At 55.6% G+C, this 18,334-nt stretch overlaps 1 protein-coding gene across 1 annotated transcript in view; it reads left to right on the forward strand.

The window, feature by feature from the left end:
- The first annotated feature begins 341 nt into the window (after nucleotides 1-341).
- POMT1 (protein O-mannosyltransferase 1) overlaps nucleotides 342-18,334 on the forward strand; it is a 19,455-nt gene continuing 1,462 nt past the window's right edge. Inside the window, exons 1-18 of the mRNA XM_021708648.1 lie at nucleotides 342-518; nucleotides 2,655-2,761; nucleotides 2,982-3,032; nucleotides 3,847-3,993; nucleotides 4,829-4,940; nucleotides 5,337-5,402; nucleotides 5,487-5,580; nucleotides 5,827-5,982; nucleotides 6,979-7,109; nucleotides 7,483-7,578; nucleotides 9,765-9,857; nucleotides 11,571-11,667; nucleotides 14,282-14,374; nucleotides 14,602-14,722; nucleotides 15,051-15,148; nucleotides 15,621-15,734; nucleotides 17,019-17,145; nucleotides 18,310-18,326. Of these exons, the coding sequence (XP_021564323.1) occupies nucleotides 397-518; nucleotides 2,655-2,761; nucleotides 2,982-3,032; nucleotides 3,847-3,993; nucleotides 4,829-4,940; nucleotides 5,337-5,402; nucleotides 5,487-5,580; nucleotides 5,827-5,982; nucleotides 6,979-7,109; nucleotides 7,483-7,578; nucleotides 9,765-9,857; nucleotides 11,571-11,667; nucleotides 14,282-14,374; nucleotides 14,602-14,722; nucleotides 15,051-15,148; nucleotides 15,621-15,734; nucleotides 17,019-17,145; nucleotides 18,310-18,326 (1,842 nt within the window). The 5' untranslated portion in view covers nucleotides 342-396. The remainder of the gene's footprint in view (nucleotides 519-2,654; nucleotides 2,762-2,981; nucleotides 3,033-3,846; nucleotides 3,994-4,828; nucleotides 4,941-5,336; nucleotides 5,403-5,486; nucleotides 5,581-5,826; nucleotides 5,983-6,978; nucleotides 7,110-7,482; nucleotides 7,579-9,764; nucleotides 9,858-11,570; nucleotides 11,668-14,281; nucleotides 14,375-14,601; nucleotides 14,723-15,050; nucleotides 15,149-15,620; nucleotides 15,735-17,018; nucleotides 17,146-18,309; nucleotides 18,327-18,334) is intronic.

Below are 18,334 nucleotides of genomic sequence, written 5' to 3' on the forward strand. Positions count from 1 at the left end.
TCCCAAAGTGCTGGGATTACAGGCGTGAGTCACTGCCTGGCCACTGGGATTCTTTTTTTTAATTTTTAATTTTAAAGATGTGGGGTACAATTCAGGGTTAGGTATACAAATGTTCACCATGCAGGTACCCTTGTTGATGACCCCCCCAGCAGTTTCCTACTGCTGCCAATTCCTTTCTTATGGTATCACAATAGTTGTTCATGGTCCGCTTATGAGTCAGAACAGGTGATACTTGGTTCTTTGCTTCTGTGATAGATCACTCAGTATTATAGTCTCTAAGTCCATCCAAGTTGCTGTGAAGGGGATTCTTTTTGTCGAGCCCTTTTGCTGCCCCTTTGCTGATGACAGTTCTTCCTTCTTTTCTAGGGCATCTTCCTGAGCCCCCTTTTCTGCAAGATGTGGGGATTTTTGAAGCGCCCCATAGTGGTGACCGCTGACATCAACTTGAACGTGGTGGCCCTGACTGGGATGGGGTTGCTGAGCCGGCTGTGGCAACTCACCCACCCCCGGGCTGTGGTGTAAGCCAGATGACTCCCAGGGTGAATCTAGAATTGCCGTTTGCAGCAGCGTGAATGGGAGCCTGAACTCCGGGGCCTCTTGGTGATGGATATTCTTGGCAGTGAGAGGAGAGACCAGTTTGTCCCCAGGATAGGCCTTACAGGCCCTCTAGGTCTTGCCTTCTGGGTCGGCGGCAGGTGAAACTCGACCCATTAAATGGGTGCAGTAGAGGAAAAACTTATAGCTACCAGACCTAGGTAACCATTTGAAAATCTAGAGGGCAGCCTGGCATGGTGGCTCACGCCTGTAATCCCAGCACCTTGGGAGGTGAAGGCGAGAGGACTGCCTGAGCTCAGAAGTTTGAGAACAGCCTGAGCAACATCGCATGACATCATCTCTACAATAAATAAATTTTTTAAAAATTAGCTGGGTGTGGTGACGCATGCCTGTGGTTCCAGCTGCTTTTAAGGCTGAGGCGGAAGGATCACCTGAGTCTGGTAGGTTGATGCTGCGGTGGCCGTGAGCATGCCACTGCACTCCAGCCTGGATGACAGAGTGACTCCAACTCAAAGAAAAAAAAAATCTAAGCCGGGCTCGGTGGCTCAGCCTGTCATCCCGCGCCTTGGGAGGCTGAGGTGAGTGGATTGCCTGAGCCCGCAGGTTCCAGACCCGCCTGGGCAACTTGGCGAGACCTCATCTCTACAATAAATCAAAAATTAGCCGGGCATGGTGGCGCACGCCTGTAGTTCCAGCTACTTGGAAGGCTAAGGCGGAAGGATCACCGGAGCCCAGCAGGTTGAGGCTGCTGAGGCTGGGAACGGCCACTGCACTCCAGTCTGGGTGACAGAGTGAGACTCCAACTCAAAAAAAAAATCTAGAGGGCAGAGGACTGAAGAATTTGGAAGTGAGTCTTCACTGTTGAGAGCACTCAGCACGGCTTTTCTTCCATAATGGGAAATGACTGCTATTATTATCAAAGAGCTGTTTATTAACTGATTAAATGTACGTGCTCTTTTTTGTTGAACTTTTTATTATGGAAAACACCAAACACACGCAGAAGCAGGGAGACTAGTATAATGACCCCCCCCACCAACATGTTCATTACCGAGCTCCAACACTTATCAGTTTATATCCAGCCCCTCCCTGCCATGTATTATTTTCAAGCAAATTCTAAACATTTTATTTATAAATAATTCAACACATATCTCTAAAAGATGAGGATTCCTGAAAATCACAGGTCTGGTGGTGTTCACACCTGTAATTTCAGCACCTCAGGAGGCTGAGGCAGGAAAATTGCTTGAGGCCAGGAGTTCAAGATCAGCTTGGGTAACATGAGACCCCGTCTCTACAAAAAAAAAATTAGGCCGACTTGGTGGCATGCACCTGTAGTCCCAGCTACTTAGGAGGCTGAAGTGGGATGATCACTTGAGCTCAGGAGTTTGAGGCTACAGTGAGCTGTGATCAAGCCACTGCATTCCAGTGTGGGTGACAGAGCGAGACCCTGTCTCTTAAAAAAAAAAAAAATCACATAACCACAATAGCATTATCATGCCTGAAAAATTGACAGCAGTTCCTTTGTATCATCAGATTTCCCCAATTGCCTGAAAACGTTTTATTGCAGTTGTTCCTACATGTTTTCCTTTCACATCTGCAACTGTTTCATTGGGTCACCAGGTCTGATTGCAACTTGTAGTCACAGACTTGTGCAGGTGGCCCTCAGGGGTGGGGATTAGCCTCGTCCCCTGAGGCCTTTCAGTAGGTTGGCTAGTAGTAGACACCTAAAACGAAAACTAGGGAGACGTTAGACTCTGTGTCCTGCATGCTGCATGCCCCTTGTGCTTGCTGAATCTCCCCCCATCCCTGTAGACGGGTGGTGCTTTGTATGTGTCTTACGATTTGGGGATGGACCTGGGTGCCTATAATCCCAGTGCTTTGGGAGGCTGAGGTGGGAGGACTGCTTGGCCCCAGGAGTTTGAGACCAGCCTAAGCAATATAGAAAGACTTCATCTCTATAAAATGATGGGATACATTTGGTGTATAAGATCCAACCTTTGCTGATCACTTACCTAAAGGTGTTTGAGAACATACATTTTTTTCTCACACCTTTTGTTTACAGTTAAGATTCCTAACAATGTAATGTGGATTTTTCTTTTCAGTTTTGATGAAGTGTATTATGGGCAATACATCTCTTTCTACATGAAACGGATCTTCTTTTTGGATGACAGTGGACCACCATTTGGCCATATGCTGCTGGCTTTGGGAGGTAGAACTGATTAATAAGAGGAGTAGCCTTCACCTTTCAGGACCTCAGATATGTTTCAAGTTTATCAGCATTCTTAAGGGCAGTAAACTTGTCTTCTTTTTTAAGGAGCACATAACCAGAAACCATGTCTTATTGATTTATCTTTTCTCTTTGTTGCTTGCTATAGTACTCCAGAAATATTTGCTTACTGAGATAGTTACTGACGAATCTTCTGTTTTAGGTTATTTAGGAGGATTTGACGGTAACTTTTTGTGGAACAGAATTGGAGCAGGTAAAAGATACTTTTCATTTCCTTTATTAATGTGCACATGTTAGAATGGAAAGAAAGTAGTTTTCCTAGGGATTAACAACTGTGGTTTATTCATCAGAGTCACCAGGGCATAATAAATTATCCTGGTACAAGTAAAAGAGTTTTGAAAAGTCCATAAAAACCTTAGTGTTGGCCAGGCACGGTGGCTCAAACCTATAATCCCAGCACTTTGGGAGGCAGCGGCAAGAGGATTGCCTGAGCCCAGGGGTTCAAGACCAGCCTGGGCAACTTGGTGAGACCTCGTCTCTACAATAAATTAAAAAAAAAAAATTAGTGCGCCTGTAGTTCCGGCTACTTGGAAGACTGGGGCAGAGGGATCGCCTGAGCCCAGCAGGTGAACACTGAGGTAGCTGTGAGCATGCCACTGCACTCCAGCCTGGGCGATGGAGTGAGACTCCAACTCAAAAAACCCTTAATGTTTAGTTACAGTAATTATTTCATCCCTGGTTTTTCATACATGCAACATGTAGCATCTGATTGCAGTTATCTTTTATATGTATAAGTTTTGTGTGTTGCCACGATGTTTTTGAAAATAGGTGGGATAAGTTATAAGTAAGTGAAACAATCATTTCAGAATTCTTAGATCTCATTCTGGTGCTTAGTGAGAGCCAGTTTCTTGACTGACAAGCTCATTTCAAAGCCTTTACCCATAGTCTGCGCACTCAGTTGCTGCTTTTGTGAACTGGGACTTTCAAGTCTGTGAACGTGATACTCTGTTTGAAAGCACGCCTGTAGTGTGTGGGGCCTTCAGCTCTGCCTGCATTTGCTTTTCCAGAATACAGTAGCAACGTGCCCGTGGGGTCCCTGCGCCTGTTGCCGGCACTCGCGGGGGCCTTGTTGGTCCCCATGGCCTATCAGATCCTGTTGGAGCTCCACTTCTCGCACTGTGCTGCCATGGGGGCTGCTCTCCTGGTGCTCATTGGTAAGCCTAGGCCGACCCTCTCTGGATGAACGAGGCAGAGTGCGCTTTGTTACCACACGGCATGAGACCCACAAGAGCGTGCAGGTTTAGAGAGCCTCCAGGTTTAGAGAGCCTGCTGGAGTACTGTAGAAGGTGCATCTGGTTTATCCAGATTTGCCTCTGTAAATCACCCAGGTGGACCCCTCGGCTCTGAGATTGCTGAGCTGTGGGGTCGGACTTTTGTCCACAGTGGGGGTGTGGCCATATAAAACTGCTCAGAAGGTGCTCAGGGCACACATATGTGTGAGCACCTCCGTCTCCAGCCAAGCCTGCCCCCAGATGATGACTTACCCTCATTCCAACTCCTCCCAGGCCTCTGCTGATGGAGCCAGACTCATGAGTTAGTGGATACTCTTCAGAAAGGATCTTTCAGCTCAGGTGTACAAACTGGCAAAATTAAATCAAGTAACAAGTTAGACTAGAAAGTGAAAAGGGACTGTTTATTGAGTGGCGACTCTATGAGGCCCCGTGCCTGTGTAATATCTTAATATTCTCAGCAGCCCTACAAAGTTGATGTTACTTCTGCAAATGAGAAAAATAAAGACTCAGAAAAACTAAGTGGCTTGCCCAGGCCCACAGAGTTAAGTGTCACTAGGTGTGATCCCCACCTGAGGAGATGTTCTCATGGCATGGAGCGTGTCCCCTTCCAGCCACCACTTTCTGAACGTCCCCCTTCACGTTGTGTCACTTGGGGACATTGCTGTCTGTCTTAGTTAAGCCTTTTTGTGAATGTTTTTTGTCTTTGAACGTTTACCCTTGTACCTTAAAACTGACATGCATTTCCTCTTTGTAACAGAGAATACTCTCATCACCCAGTCAAGGCTGATGCTTCTGGAGTCCATGTTAATATTTTTTAATCTGCTGGCTGTGTTGTCCTACCTGAAGTTTTACAACTGCCAGAAACACAGGTACAGAAAATAGGAGGGGGTGGGGGTGGGCGGTGCATCTTTCTCAGCTAATGAGAAAAAAGATTGTGGATGGCTCTTTGACCTGAGATGACCTGGTATCTTTTTAAGGAGTTGCCTTCTCGTCTCCTAATATTTTGGAGGTTGTTCTGTGGCTCATGTCTTCATAAATGCGTCCTCCTTTTTCTATAACTTAAACTAGCAGGAGCAAGTTTCTGGACAAAAGAAAAGTTCTGCCAGACAGGTCCTCTGGGTGCTGGAGAATCTTTTTGACTATGCCTGGTGCTTAGTACAGCCGGCCGGCCAGAAGATTTCTCTGAGAAGTGTGTGGCTTCTCTGGCCTTTAGGAAACTGAACAACTCCTATCTCCATCAACTCTGTTTTCTGTTTTTCTTCCAGCCCTTTCTCTCTGAGATGGTGGCTTTGGCTGACACTGACTGGGGTTGCTTGCTCCTGTGCCATGGGGTGAGTCTGATCCCCGGGCTTGGGCACCATCCTCTCCTCGTGTTTCTTGTCTCGTTTTGACTTTGTTTCAATTCTGTCTTTCAGCATCAAGTACATGGGTGTGTTCACGTACCTGCTGGTGCTCGGCGTGGCGGCTGTCCATGCCTGGCACCTGATTGGAGACCGGGTTTTGTCCAACGTAGGTGCTGATGTCCAGGCTGCGTCAGGCTGGCCTGTGTGGGGCAGGCAGGGGATGTCACAGGAAGTATTTGGCAGAAAGTCCCGAATCCCCAAGCTTTAGCAGCAGACGGGTCTGGGCAGCCTCACCTGTCAACCTCCATGGAGAGGTTGGAGCTTCTGTCACCACCTTTCCAAGCCCGTACAGTCTGGAAGTGGGCATGCCTTCTGTGTGGCTGGAGGTGATGCTTCCCGACCTTTCTGGCAGGTCTGCGTGTTCTGCCACTTGCTCGCCAGGGCAGCGGCTTTGCTGGTCCTCCCGGCCATCCTGTATGTGCTGTTCTTCTATGTCCACCTGGCTCTGCTCTACCGCTCTGGGCCTCACGACCAGGTCATGTCCAGTGCCTTCCAGGCCAGCTTGGAGGTAAGGAGTGGCCTGCACAGCCGCGTGAGAAGGGGGGTGGAGTGGACTCAGAGGCTCTTAGACATTGTCAAGTGAGCATTGGAGGAGAGCCAAATCGAGACATGGGGACTTTGCGTCAGCATTTCTAAACCAATTCTGACTCTGCTGGTGCTGTGGAGCAGATGGAGGGGTCAGCTCTCTTAACTTTTCAGTCTGACTTGCTGAGAACATTTTAGTAAAGTCCTGCAAGCCCTGGGCAGCTCCAGTGTCGGACAGGACAGACTCTGACTTTGTTCATAAAAACGTAGCTGTAGTTCTATGTACCAGCGGAGGCTCAGGCCTGCAGACCCTGAAGCCAGCGGGCCTGCTGCCTAACCTGCTTGCCCGTGGCTGGTGTATGCGTTTGCACAGATTACTTGATCCACTCAGGCTCAGTTTCTCATCTCCTTTTTTTCGGAATCGAGGTCTCCCTCTGTTGTCCAGGCTGGAATGCAGTGGCACGATCATGGGCTTGACCCTTTGGGCTCAGGTGATCCTCCTATCTCAGCCTCCCAAGTAGCTGAGACTATAGACATGCGCCGCTGTCTAATTTAAAAAAATTTTTGTGGAGATTGGGTCTTGCTGTGGTGCCTAGATTGGTCTCAAACTCCTGGACTCAAGCACTCCTTGCACCTCAGCCAAAGTGCTGGGATTACAGGCACAAGCCACGGCGCCCGCCTTCTCGTCTCTTGAATAGACATGACTGCCCTTGTCTCATAGGATGCTTGTCAGAACTAAATGCTGTGTGAGTGGAGGGCTCAGCTGAGTGCCTGGCCCAGAGGCAGCCTTCAGTCAGAAATAGCTCCAATTATGATTCTGCAATGTAACATGACATGATTAAATGATAGAGAATTATAACTAATTGTGTAACAAGTTACCACTATGCCAAATATTATCCCGGAAGGAGGTGTGGCTGGCAGGAGGACTGGCTTAGGTGTACCGTTCTCTCACTCACCGACCTTTCTACTTTTGTCTTAGGGGGGACTGGCTCGGATCACCCAAGGCCAGCCGCTGCAGGTGGCTTTTGGGTCCCAGGTCACCCTGAGGAACGTCTTTGGCAAGCCCTTGCCCTGCTGGCTCCATTCCCACCAGAGCACCTACCCCATGATGTAAGGAAAGTGACTGTTTTAATTTGAAGGTTAAAAAATGTTTTTTTCTCCTAATTTTTCTTATCTTGGCGACTTAAGTTTGTAAGCCGGAAGGAAGTTGAGCTTTGGGTGCTGATCGCCAGTGAGAGTTGTGGTTTCTGAGTGGGACGGCTGTAGGGACTTGGTGTGCCACGGGTCCCAGTGTGCCTGGCGTCGGCTCCACGGCTTTCCTGGCCTCAGTGCTGCCAAGTCCTCCCATTCTCTGACCCCTGATAGATTGAGGCTTCTTGTCATGTCTTTGTTTTCCCTGAAATACTCTGCTAGGTGGAGAGGCCTGCAGGCCCAGAGACGGACCCACCTCCCAGTACATGTTTGTGTTGTCTTCTTCATGCAGATATGAGAATGGCCGGGGCAGCTCCCACCAGCAGCAAGTGACCTGCTACCCCTTCAAAGATATCAACAACTGGTGGATCGTAAAGGATCCTGGGAGGTGAGTGTGGGCCCCAGCACTGCAGAGCGGAGCTCACCTCTTGGCCTGGCCAGACGAGACCCTGGGGCCAGGGGTCCCTCTTCTCTGTCTGTGCGCCCTCCCTCACCAACCCCGGTCATCATGGGCACAAGGCCAGTGCCAGCAAGTCCGAGGTCGGGGAGTAGGTGGTCAGACCCACTGTAAACTGCGTGTTCAGTAGCTCCTCCTGAGAGTGTTACAGGCAGGCCTCGACTTCCCCCTCCCTGCGTCCCTCCCCGCCTCCCCTCACCGTCTCCTGCCACCTGTTCCCTCCTTACAAGAACAAGAACCTGGCTGGGCTCGGTGGCTCAGCCTGTAATCCCGCGCTTTGGGAGGCCGAGGTGAGTGGATTGCCTGAGCCCGCGGGTTCGAGACCTGCCTGGGCAAATTGGTGAGACCCATCTCTACAATAAATCAAAAAAATTAGCCAGGTGTGGTAGCGCACGCCTGTAGTTCTAGCTCCATGGAAGGCTGAGGCGGAAGGATCACCAGAGCCCAGCAGGTTGAGGCTGCAGTGGCTGGGAGCGGCCACTGCACTCCAGTCTGGGCGACAGAGTGAGACTCAAAGAAAAAAAAATAAAAAAATAAAAAAAAGAACAAGAATCCACCCATCCCCTTGAACCTGGCATCGGCTTGCTCGGGTCCCAAATGGAGGCCCCCTGGCTCACATCCCTCGTCTAGTCTGTGGCTTCTGCTCTCACGTGAGGTCTCGCGCAGTCTCGTCTGTTCCCCCTGCTGGTCTTCTCCCACCACTGCCCTCCTCAACCCCCAGCTCTAGCCCCTGCAACCTGAGTGGCCTTTCCAGATGTGATTGTGTCAGGCCGCTCTCCTACCCAGACCCCCTCTGAACCTCCATTGCCACAGAACGAAGCCCCTGCATGATACAGCCCCGCCCCGGCTTTTGGCCCTGACCTGGCCACCCTGGCACACACTTGCCCATTCGCATCTCTAGAGCAGGACAGGCTCCTTGTTACTGAAAGTGAAGGACGGCTTCAGGGAGGCTTCCTGAGCTTGCCCTCCAGGGCACCACCTCCCCCGCCAGGGCCCGTGGGCCTCCTTGTGGCCTGGTCGCGAGCTTGCTGGCGTGAACGTGTCTGTCTCCTGCTCACCATCTGATTCCCAGCCCCTACAGCAATGGGAGGGCAGCGGGGACTGTCCAGCTCGTTCGACCACACACTCAGCAGCCAGCCCGGGGGCTGGGACGTGACAGACTCTTAATATACTTTTCTTGACTTAGTATGGAACAAGAGTCGGTCTCACCTGGTTATCCTGCCAGTTTAATTATTTAAAATAACTTTTTTCTAGTCAGGGGTTTCACCATCACCCAGGCTGGAGTACGGTAGCACAATTGTGGCTCACCATAGCCTCAGCCTCCTGGGTTCAGACAGTCCTCCCACCTCAGCCTCCCGAGGAGCTGGGACTACAGCCATGCTCCACCATGCCCGGCTAAAGTTTTTGATTTTTTGGGTAGAGACAAGGTCTTGCTATGTTGCCCAGGCTGGTCTCACACTCCTGGACTCAAGCGATCTTACCACCTCGGCCTCCCAAAGCGTTGAGCCACCATGCCCAGCCCTAAAACAATTTTTTTAAAAAGGAGGGGGGTAGCCGGGCTCGGTGGCTCAGCCTGTAATCCCGCGCCTTTGGGAGGCTGAGGTGAGTGGATTGCCTGAGCCCGTGGGTTCGAGACCCGCCTGGGCAGTGAGACCTCATCTCTACAATAAATAAAAAAATTAGCCGGGTGTGGTAAGGCGCGCCTGTAATTCCGGCTACTTGGAAGGCTGAGGTGGAAGGATCGCTGGAGCCCAGCAGGTCGAGGCTGCGGTGGCCGGGAGCAGCCACTGCACTCCGGTCTGGGGGACAGAGTGAGACTCCAACTCAAAAAAAAAAAAAAAAAGGAGGGGGGTGGGAGAGTGTCCATCTGTCAGAAGAAGGATTTCTTGGCAGTCATGGTGTATTTGTCACTGTCACACTTGTAGACAAACACAGTGACTTGCAGATGGGACCACACTTAGCAAGTGGCCTAATGTTTCAGAAGAGTTCAGTTAAACACGTGTGTCTGGTGGTCTATGAATTCACCCTCATATGGCCCACGTGGGGCAGGAGAGGTCTCTGCCATGCGGCTCTGGGGCCCTCCTGGCAGGCCCCTAGCATGGTGCCACATCCCACAGGCATCAGCAGGTAGTGAGCAACCCCCCACGGCCTGTGCGGCATGGAGATGTGGTGCAGCTCGTCCACGGCATGACCTCCCGCCTGCTCAACACGTGAGTACGCCTCCCCCGCCCCATTCTCTCGCCCGCATGGTTCTCCTCAGGGCCACCCAGAGACGCTGCCAAGGCCACACCTTGTCTCCCCCACCCAAGGACTGTGTGAGGTCTGAGAGAAACCGGGGCTGGCAGCTAAGGGAGGGATTGGGAGGGCGTGGCGCCTTGGCGAGGGCCAGGCGGAGGCACCCAGTGCTCCCCAGTGTGAGAGCTCAGAGGCTGGGCCGAGGCTGTCGACAGTGGGTGAGGAGCACATGGGCTGGCCACTTGAAGGAGGTGTGGGCACTCCTCGTGTGACATGGGAGTGAGTTCAAGGAGGACTTCTGTCTGCATAAACCGAGCCACACAGTTTCTTCTCTGCCAGCTCTTACCCTTATCTGACTGCCTTCTGGGCAGTGTTGGGCACGGTTGTTCCTGGCCTCGTCCTCCGTCACGGGCTTCTCTCTGGCCCCCCGCCCTCGTTCTCAGCCTCCTCTTGAGACCTGCCTGTTGCGTGCCCTCGCGTGGGCTCAGTCCTGGGGCCCTTACTCTACCTGCCCAGCTCTCCGGTCTCACCTCTGCTCTCCGTGGCCCCTGTCTCATGTCCTGGTCCAGCTTTCCCCACGGACGCCCGAGGCCCTGCAGCTCCCAGGGAAGAGCTGGTGACCTGTGCATCACCTTGACGCCTCCCTGTCCCGTTCTGCGTCTGTCCGCCAGGAGATCCTGCGGTCGCGCCCTTCAGAACTGACCCCGCAGGGACCCTGCCTTCTCCCGTCACTCCCCATCCACCAGGCCCTGCTTCCTTTGTCCCGGCTTCCTGCCTCCCCTCACGCCCCACGTGGCCACCCTATGGGCCTGTGACGTCCCACTGGGCTCAGTGTTTCCCCTGCTGGGGTCCCTGGCAACTCCTGACATGCTTCACCCTGTCAGTCTGGGCTCTCTGCGTCCCCACTAACCCAGCTGGCAAGTGCAGCCCCTGCTATAACGTCCTTGGACTTGGCTCGCCCACGGCCCCCTCGCCCACCCCGTTCAGGTGTCCACTGAGTGTCACCACATCAGAGAGCCTTTCCTGGGAGCTGCCCCCACCCTGTTAGTTTTCTCTGCGGCCCTCCCACAGCGGTGCACTGTGGCCACCAGTGCGGGTGGCTGTTTCCCAAAGAGCTGTGAGGGCCAGTCTTGTTCACGGCCGGGTCACCGCCTCCTAGTGGTGCCAGGTGCGTGGTGTGATACAGCGATCACTGAGTGTGTGAATGCAGGGGAAATGGGTGTTTCTGAACTTTAAGGTTGATTATCACAGAGGACAGCCCTGTCCCCCGGGTCCGCTGGGCATGGGCCTGGGCAGCACTGCACCTCTAGGTTCTCTGTCGGTGCTGTGCTGGGCTGGGTCAGGTTCTCACGGCAGCTCATGTGGTATTGGTTCCTTCCTCTGAGACCTGGCCCACTCATCCATCCACTGAGTGGTGTGGTGACACCCACTGTATTTTACTCCAAGGCTAAGACTCCGCAGAGTGTGCTTCCCCCGGGAGATGTGGAGGCTTCTTCTGCCTTCTCAGTGCTTCTCCACTGCCTCAGCGTGTGCAGTCTGGGTGGTGACCGCTGATGGGGTTGGGTTGTCCTTTAGGGCTGAGCTGGCTTAGTTTCTGAAAAGCAGCTTTTCCCGGAAGAGACAGTAGCTGCCTCTCCAAGGAGTACAGAGAATCCCTCCTGAAAGCCCTGTCTGCGTTGGTCTCCCAGGCATGACGTCGCGGCCCCGCTGAGCCCCCACGCACAGGAGGTCTCCTGCTACATCGACTATAACATCTCAATGCCCGCGCAGAGCCTCTGGAAACTGGTGAGTGTCGCTGGGACTGGGCAGGCCGCCAGGCAGGCTGCTCTATCGGGCGTGCATGCTTTCTCACACAGAACCTTAGCAACTGCCATGTCTGGAGTGATTCAAGTTCAGATGCAAAATCACTTAGTTCATTCATAAAATAGAGGAGTTTCACCGGGAGCAGATGCCTCCTCCTGCATGGATCCTGGGGTCTGGAGGCTTCATGTACCAGGCAGGAGTTTGCTCAGAGGTTGTCTGCTTTGGGTTTGCTTTGGGCCCGGCTCTGTGTGCTCTGGGGCTTGGCCAGGTGAACATTCTCCCAACCTGTTCAGCTTCAAGACAGGGTCCTAAACATGGGACATGCACCCTGGCCACCCCATGACCAGGAGAAGCACCTCTCAGTCAGTCCCCAGAAGGGACGTTTCTCAGATTTCTCTGGGGAGAGGCTTGGCCAGCAGAGCAGGGGATGTTCCCGAGACTGCTGGGCCTATGCTCGCCTCTCCGCCGAACACCCAGGACAACGTGCTCCCCTCACAGAATCGCGTCTCCTAGGCCCGTCTCACAAAGAAGGGTTCCGCTCTTGGGTCACGTCATGTCTGTGCACCTGAGGGCGTGGTGCCCAGTGCAGCTACATCCCTGGGATCGCAGCCGTGTGCTGGGCTGATTTCTGTGGCGACGGTCCCGCTCTCCTTCAGGCCTCTGGGGGCCTGTAGCGGCTCCACTCACACTAGCTCCCCCACTTGGTTCTCGATAGTGTGAGTGCCACGTGCCTGCTGGGCTGCCCTGGCTGCGAGGCCCGGCGTCGGCTGGCTTCCCGGTTTTGTGCGGAGCCAGCCCCTTCTGCCTTCTCTGTGCCCCACGTACTTGTGTCTGCACCCTCTGTGTCTCCCTCTTCTCCTCCGTGGTCCTGCCTCGGCGTGAGTTCCACGTACCTGCCCCTCGAGGGGAGCGCTCCCCAAGGAAGGTTACAGTGACAGTCCCGCCTGTTCTGTTCCCGATCCCTTTGACATCCTGCTGCTGATCTCCTCTCATCCTCCACCTTGTCCTCCTCTGCCCTTCTTTTTTGAATCGGGGTCTCACTGTGTCACCCAGGGTGGAGTGCAGTGGCACAATCACAGCTCACCACAGCCTCGACCTCCTGGGCTTAGGTGATCCTTCTGCCTCAGCCTCCCAAGTAGCTGGGGCAGCAGGTGCGTGCCATCATGCCTGGCTTTTTTTTTTAATTGTAGAGACAAGGTCTTGCTAAGTTGCCCAGGCTGGTCTCGAACCCCTGGACTCAGCCAATCCTCTTGCCTACGCCTCCCGAAGTGCTGGATGACAGATGTGAGCCTCCTTTTTGATGGCACTGTCATCACCTGGCTCCCACAGCTCATAGAACAGGACAGGAGGAGCGTGTCGGGAGTGGGTTCCCTGCCACAGGGTGGGGCCTGGGCAGGCCTGCTGGGTTCCTCCCAGGGCCCTGCTCCCATGAGCCTCTGGGCTCATTGGTTCTTGTCAGTGAAACGGGAAAAATGACGGTGTGTGAGTGTGGGGCCATCGTGAGGCCTCCGCCTGTCAGGATGTGGCAGCGCAGGGTGCTCTGCAGGTGTCAGTTGTCTTTTTTATGACCCAGCGCTGCATCCTGCAGGGCCAGTGGCCAGTCTTCCCTGGCAGCGTCTCTGAGTCCTGCCAACTGAGGGATAAGAAGCGCTCGCTGTCTGGCCAGAGCGCGGTGCCTCTCGTGAACGGGCAGCCCTGGGCAAAGGCTCGCGGAGCAGCAGGCCGGGCAGCCTCTTGCGGGAAGCATCTGGCGTGGACCCTGCAAGGAGGATGGTGTGCTTCCCTCAGCCCTTGCCCAGCACGGGTGTTGTGGGTGTTGTGCAAGAGTGCCTGGCTCTGTCCCTGGGGGCTTCCCTGGCTTAGGGCTTGTCTCGAATCGCAGACACGAAAAGGCTTCTTTCTTTCCCTCTTGTGTCCGCGGTGAGGTTCTCAGTCTGTCGTCGCCCGGGCTGGAGTGCCGTGGTGCCATCACGGCTCATCGCCGCCTTCGCCCTCGGGCTTAGGCAGGCCTCCCGCCTCAGCCTCCTAAGGAGCTGGGACTGCAGGCACACACCACCACACCTGGCTAACTTTTAAAGTGTTTTTGCAGAGACGAGGTCTCAATATCAATGTTGCCCAGGCTGATCTCGAACGCCTGGGCTCAAGCAGGCCTCCAGCCTCAACCTCCCAAGGGATTGCAGGTATGAGCCCCTGTGCCCCGCTCCCAAATTGACTGTATTGTTTGGAAACTGGTTTTTATTTTTATGTTGAAGGAAATTTGGAAAGGAATGCAGTAATCGAGGTATGCTGGGCACGGTGGCTCACGCCTGTCATCCCACCACTTTGGGAGGCCGAGGTGAGAGGATTGCCTGAGCCCGGGGGTTCGAGACCGGCCCAAGCAACTTGGCGAGACCTCGTCTCTACAGTAAATAAAAAAATTAGCCAGGCATGGTGGCAGGTGCCTGTGGTTCCAGCTACTTGGAAGGCTGAGGTGAAGGATCACCTGAGCCCAGCAGGTCGAGGCTGCGGTGCCCATGGGCGTGCCACTGCACTCCAGCCTGGGCAGAGTGAGATGCCAACTCGGGGGAAAAAAAATCAGCAAGGTGTGTTTTTGTAGGACATTGTAAACAGGGAATCAGACACCGAAATCTGGAAGACCATCTTGTCAGAGGTCCGCTTTGTGCACGTGAATACATCAGCCATCTTGAAGGTAAGGGTGCAGCCGGCTTGCCTGTCTGAGGCTGTGGGCTCCAGGCTGTTCACCGAGCCGAGCAGGCCACACCTGGTGAAAGTCACTGCGTGTTTCTTCTACTCGGAGGGAGGGAGGTTATTCTAACTTCTCAGGATGCTGTCCTAACAGGATGCTCCTGCGGGGACATCTGCAGACAGAGTGACCACCTAGGGGAAGACTCAGCTTTCACGCCCTTTTCCTTCCAGCTGAGTGGGACGCACCTCCCCGACTGGGGCTTTCGGCAGCTGGAGGTGGTCGGGGAGAAGCTGTCGCGGGGCTATCATGGGAGCGGGGCGTGGAACGTGGAGGAACATCGCTACGGCACGAGTGAGTCCGGCGGGCCCGCGTGTCGGGGACTGAGCACCCCCCACCTCGATGACACCCAGCTCCCTCCCTGCGCGCGGCTGCACCTGGGACCACTCGGGACACGCCCTCTGCGCCAGAAGGTCCGGGCGTCCCAGGGCGGTGCCTTCCAGGCACCAAGCGGCCTGCCTGGGCGGGTGGCCCTGGGCGGGGCGGGAAACGAGGGGGGGAGCCGCAGCCCCATGGAGCTGTGGGCTGTGGGGAGGCTGCTTTTGCCGAGCGTACAGCGTCTGTTCTGAGCCCGCTGACCTCGCTCTCCTGCTGTCCCTTGTGCTCTGGAACGTTCTGCCAGGCCAGGAGCAGAAGGAGCGGGAGCTGGAGCTGCACTCGCCCACACAGGCTGACCTCAGCAGGAACCTCAGCTTCATGGCCAGGTTCTCAGAGCTGCAGGTGACTCGCGGCGGGGGAAGCCTGGGTCTGCGGGGCCCTTACCTCATGGTCAGGCTTTCAGCTGGAACCCGGGCTCAGGAGAACGAGCGTCTCCTCTCTCCCCAGTAAAAGTGGCCACGAGCCCATGTCCTGGTCCTGCCATCAGGAGCGGGTCCCGCAGTGTCCCTAAGGCCCCTGGTCCAGCCACAGTCAACGTAGTAGAAGCTCGGAGACCCCAGTCTGCAAGGGACCTCCGAGAGCCCTGAGCCCCATCAGCAGCAGAGGCGGCGGCTGGCCGTGGGGTGGGGCGAGCCTCCGAGGCCAGAGCGGGGCTGGAGTCCAGCTTCTCGGCATGCTGCCGCCTGGCAGAATGCACGGGACGTGAGGTGGGCCAGCTCGCACGCCAGGGGCAGCAGTGGCTCAGCCCCCTTCAGCAGAGCCCGCCTGCAGCGGGGCGTCTGCTGCCCGTGTCTGAGTCTCTGCATTGTTCCAGTGGAGGATGCTGTCGCTGAGGAGTGATGCCTCGGAGCACAAGTACAGCTCCACCCCGCTGGAGTGGGTCACCCTGGACACCAGCATTGCCTACTGGCTGCACCCCAGGACCAGCGTAAGTGTGTGCGCCTGACCCGGGCAGGTCTGGTTGGTGAGGATTCCTTCTGGCATCAAGCGTAGCCACTGTGGCCGGGTGTGGTGGCTCAAGCCTGTAATCCCAGCACTCCGGGAGGCCAAGGAGGCGAACTGCCAGCACCCGCGGTTTGACTCGGCAGGACTTCATCTCTGCAATAAAAAATTAAAAAATTAGCTGGGTGTGGGAGTGCACACCTGTAGTTCTGGCTATGTGAAAGGCTGAGGCGGAAGGATCGCCAGAGGCCACAGGTTGATGCTGGGGTGGCCGTACCATTGCACTCCAGCTTGGGTGACATAGTGAGACTCCAGCTCAGAAAGAAAAAAAAGAGTAGCCACTGTGAGGCTGGGTGCGGGGACTCCTGCCTGTAATCCCAGCACTTTTGGAGGCCAAGGAGGGAGGGTCGCTGGAACCCAGGAGTTCAAGACCAGCCTGGGCAACATAGTGAAACCTCATCTCTACAAAAAGTCAAATAATTAGCCAGGTGTGGTGGCGTGCACCTGTAGTCCCAGCTACTCAGGAGGCTTGAGGTGGAAGGAGCACCTGAGCCCAGGGGTTTGAGGTTACCGTGAACTATGATTGCACCACTGCACTCCAGCCTGGGTGAGTGAGACCCCGACTCAAAAACAAAAAAGCAGCCACTGCATCCTAGAAAGTCCTGGGTTGCTCCAAAGCCTTTCCTGACAAAGGCCTGTGACTGACTTTCCTCTAAAGGCTCTGGCAGCAGGGAGTCACTCCCAGCAGATGCCCAGGGGTAAGGTCCTAGCAAGTTGCCTGGGGCAGGAAACCCAGGCTTTGGCGCCTTTGTGGTGCATGTAGCTCCCTGTTTCCTGGCAAAAGTGGCTTCTAAAGCTTCCCATCTTGTTTCTGCCTCGCGCCTTGTGGCCGCGCGTGCTGGCTGGTGTGTCGCCCTTCCTCAGCCAGTGGAGGGAAGGGGCCGCTAGGGTTGGCTCGGAGTCGCTGCCCAACAAGCGTTCCCAGGGCCAGCAGACAGAGGACACGCTCCTGTCTCCCCCTCATTCACAAGTGGGAGGAGGCTGCTCAGGGGCGGGAAAGACCTGGAGCAACCAGGGTCCCTCCTGGCTCGTGCGCTATCCCTGTGCAGACAGCTCTGCCGTTACAAAGAGAATTTCACAAAACTGAGCGTCTGCCTGGTCCTTGTGGCGTGAGGCCCAGCGGGTGCTCAGGCGCGCCTGGGCCTGGTTTTCTTTCCGCCTCCCCTCCCGAGCAGGGGCCGGCGGCTGACGCTCTCCTGTGTGTGTCCAGGCCCAGATCCACCTGCTTGGGAACGTGGTCATCTGGGCTTCGGGCAGCCTGGCCACAGCCGTCTACGTCCTGCTGCTGCTGTGGTATCTGCTCCGTCGGCGGAGACGCGTCTGTGACCTTCCCGAGGGTCAGTGCCGCCCTGCCGTGGCGGGTGTTCGTGTGTCTTCCTTCTCGTTCTGATGCGGGTCCCGGGTGCTGGGGGGACAGCCAGCCTTCACCCTTGAGGTGCCTGTCTCTGCCTTGTGGGAGCCTCCTTTTGCCTCGTCCCTGGGGTTAGGCTCCCGCATCTCGGCGCAAGCTTCTTCAAAGGGCAGCGTGCCGGCAGGCAGGGCGTGCTGTCTAACCCTGGCCCCGTGTTGCCTGCATGTGTGGAGACGGCTGACTCGAGCAGCAGCCAGCAGGCGTCTTCGTCAGGGTTGGGAGTTTGCACCAGAAACCCCCCTCAACCCAAGCAGGAGAGGGAAGCCCGCCAGAGCAGGGCAGGTTTCCCGAGGGTCTGGTCCCGGGCCCCAGAGACCATCAGGAGCAGAGGGTACCTTTGCCCTGTGAAGGAGTCTGTCTCTGCTTGCTCTGGGAGCCGGGTCCCTTCTCCCTGCTGCCTCTCCCTGCTCTGCGGGGCTGGCGGACGAATACGGCCCCTCTGCAGTTCCCAGGGGTCTCTGGCCATGTCTGTCTGTTTTGCACTGCTCTAAAGGAGTCTCTGAGGCTGAGGAGCATAGAAACAGGAGAGGCTTATTTGGGGGTCCCAATTCCGTCTGGTGCTGGCATCTGCGGGGCTCCTGGTGAGGCCTCAGGGGGCTTCCAGGCCTGGCGGAAGGTGGGCAGGGAGCAGGTGTAGCGCGGGGCAAGAGCAGGAGCCAGCGGGGGAGGCGCCAGGCTCCTGGGCGACCAGCTCTCGCGTGGACCACCAGAGTGAGAAGGGCACCAAGCCACTCACAAGGGACGTGCCCCAGGACCCAGACACCTCCCACTGGGCGCCACCTCCGGCCCTGGGGCTCACATTCCGACGAGCCGGGGAGCGCTGTAGCCGAGGACAAACGCCCAAGCCACTCGCAGCCCGACTTGGAGTTCCCAGACGGTCCTGACTGCCCCAGTTGGATCAGACCCCCCGCGGGGCGGTGAGCCGGGCCCACCTGGAGTCCAGAACAGAGACCAGGCTTGGGAGCTGGCTTCTCTCAGAGGGGCGTTGTGAGGCCCCCGGAGGCAGCTGCAGAAGGTTCCTTCTTCCGGCGGGAGCGGGCGGGGTTGGGAGGCGGAAGTCAAGGCTGAGGCTGGCCCGCTCCCCCCGCAGAGGCCTGGCTGCGCTGGGTGCTGGC

Source organism: Carlito syrichta, unplaced genomic scaffold, assembly GCF_000164805.1.
Source record: "Carlito syrichta isolate Samal-C Ts95f unplaced genomic scaffold, Tarsius_syrichta-2.0.1 Scaffold143244, whole genome shotgun sequence".
NCBI lineage: Eukaryota > Metazoa > Chordata > Mammalia > Primates > Tarsiidae > Carlito > Carlito syrichta.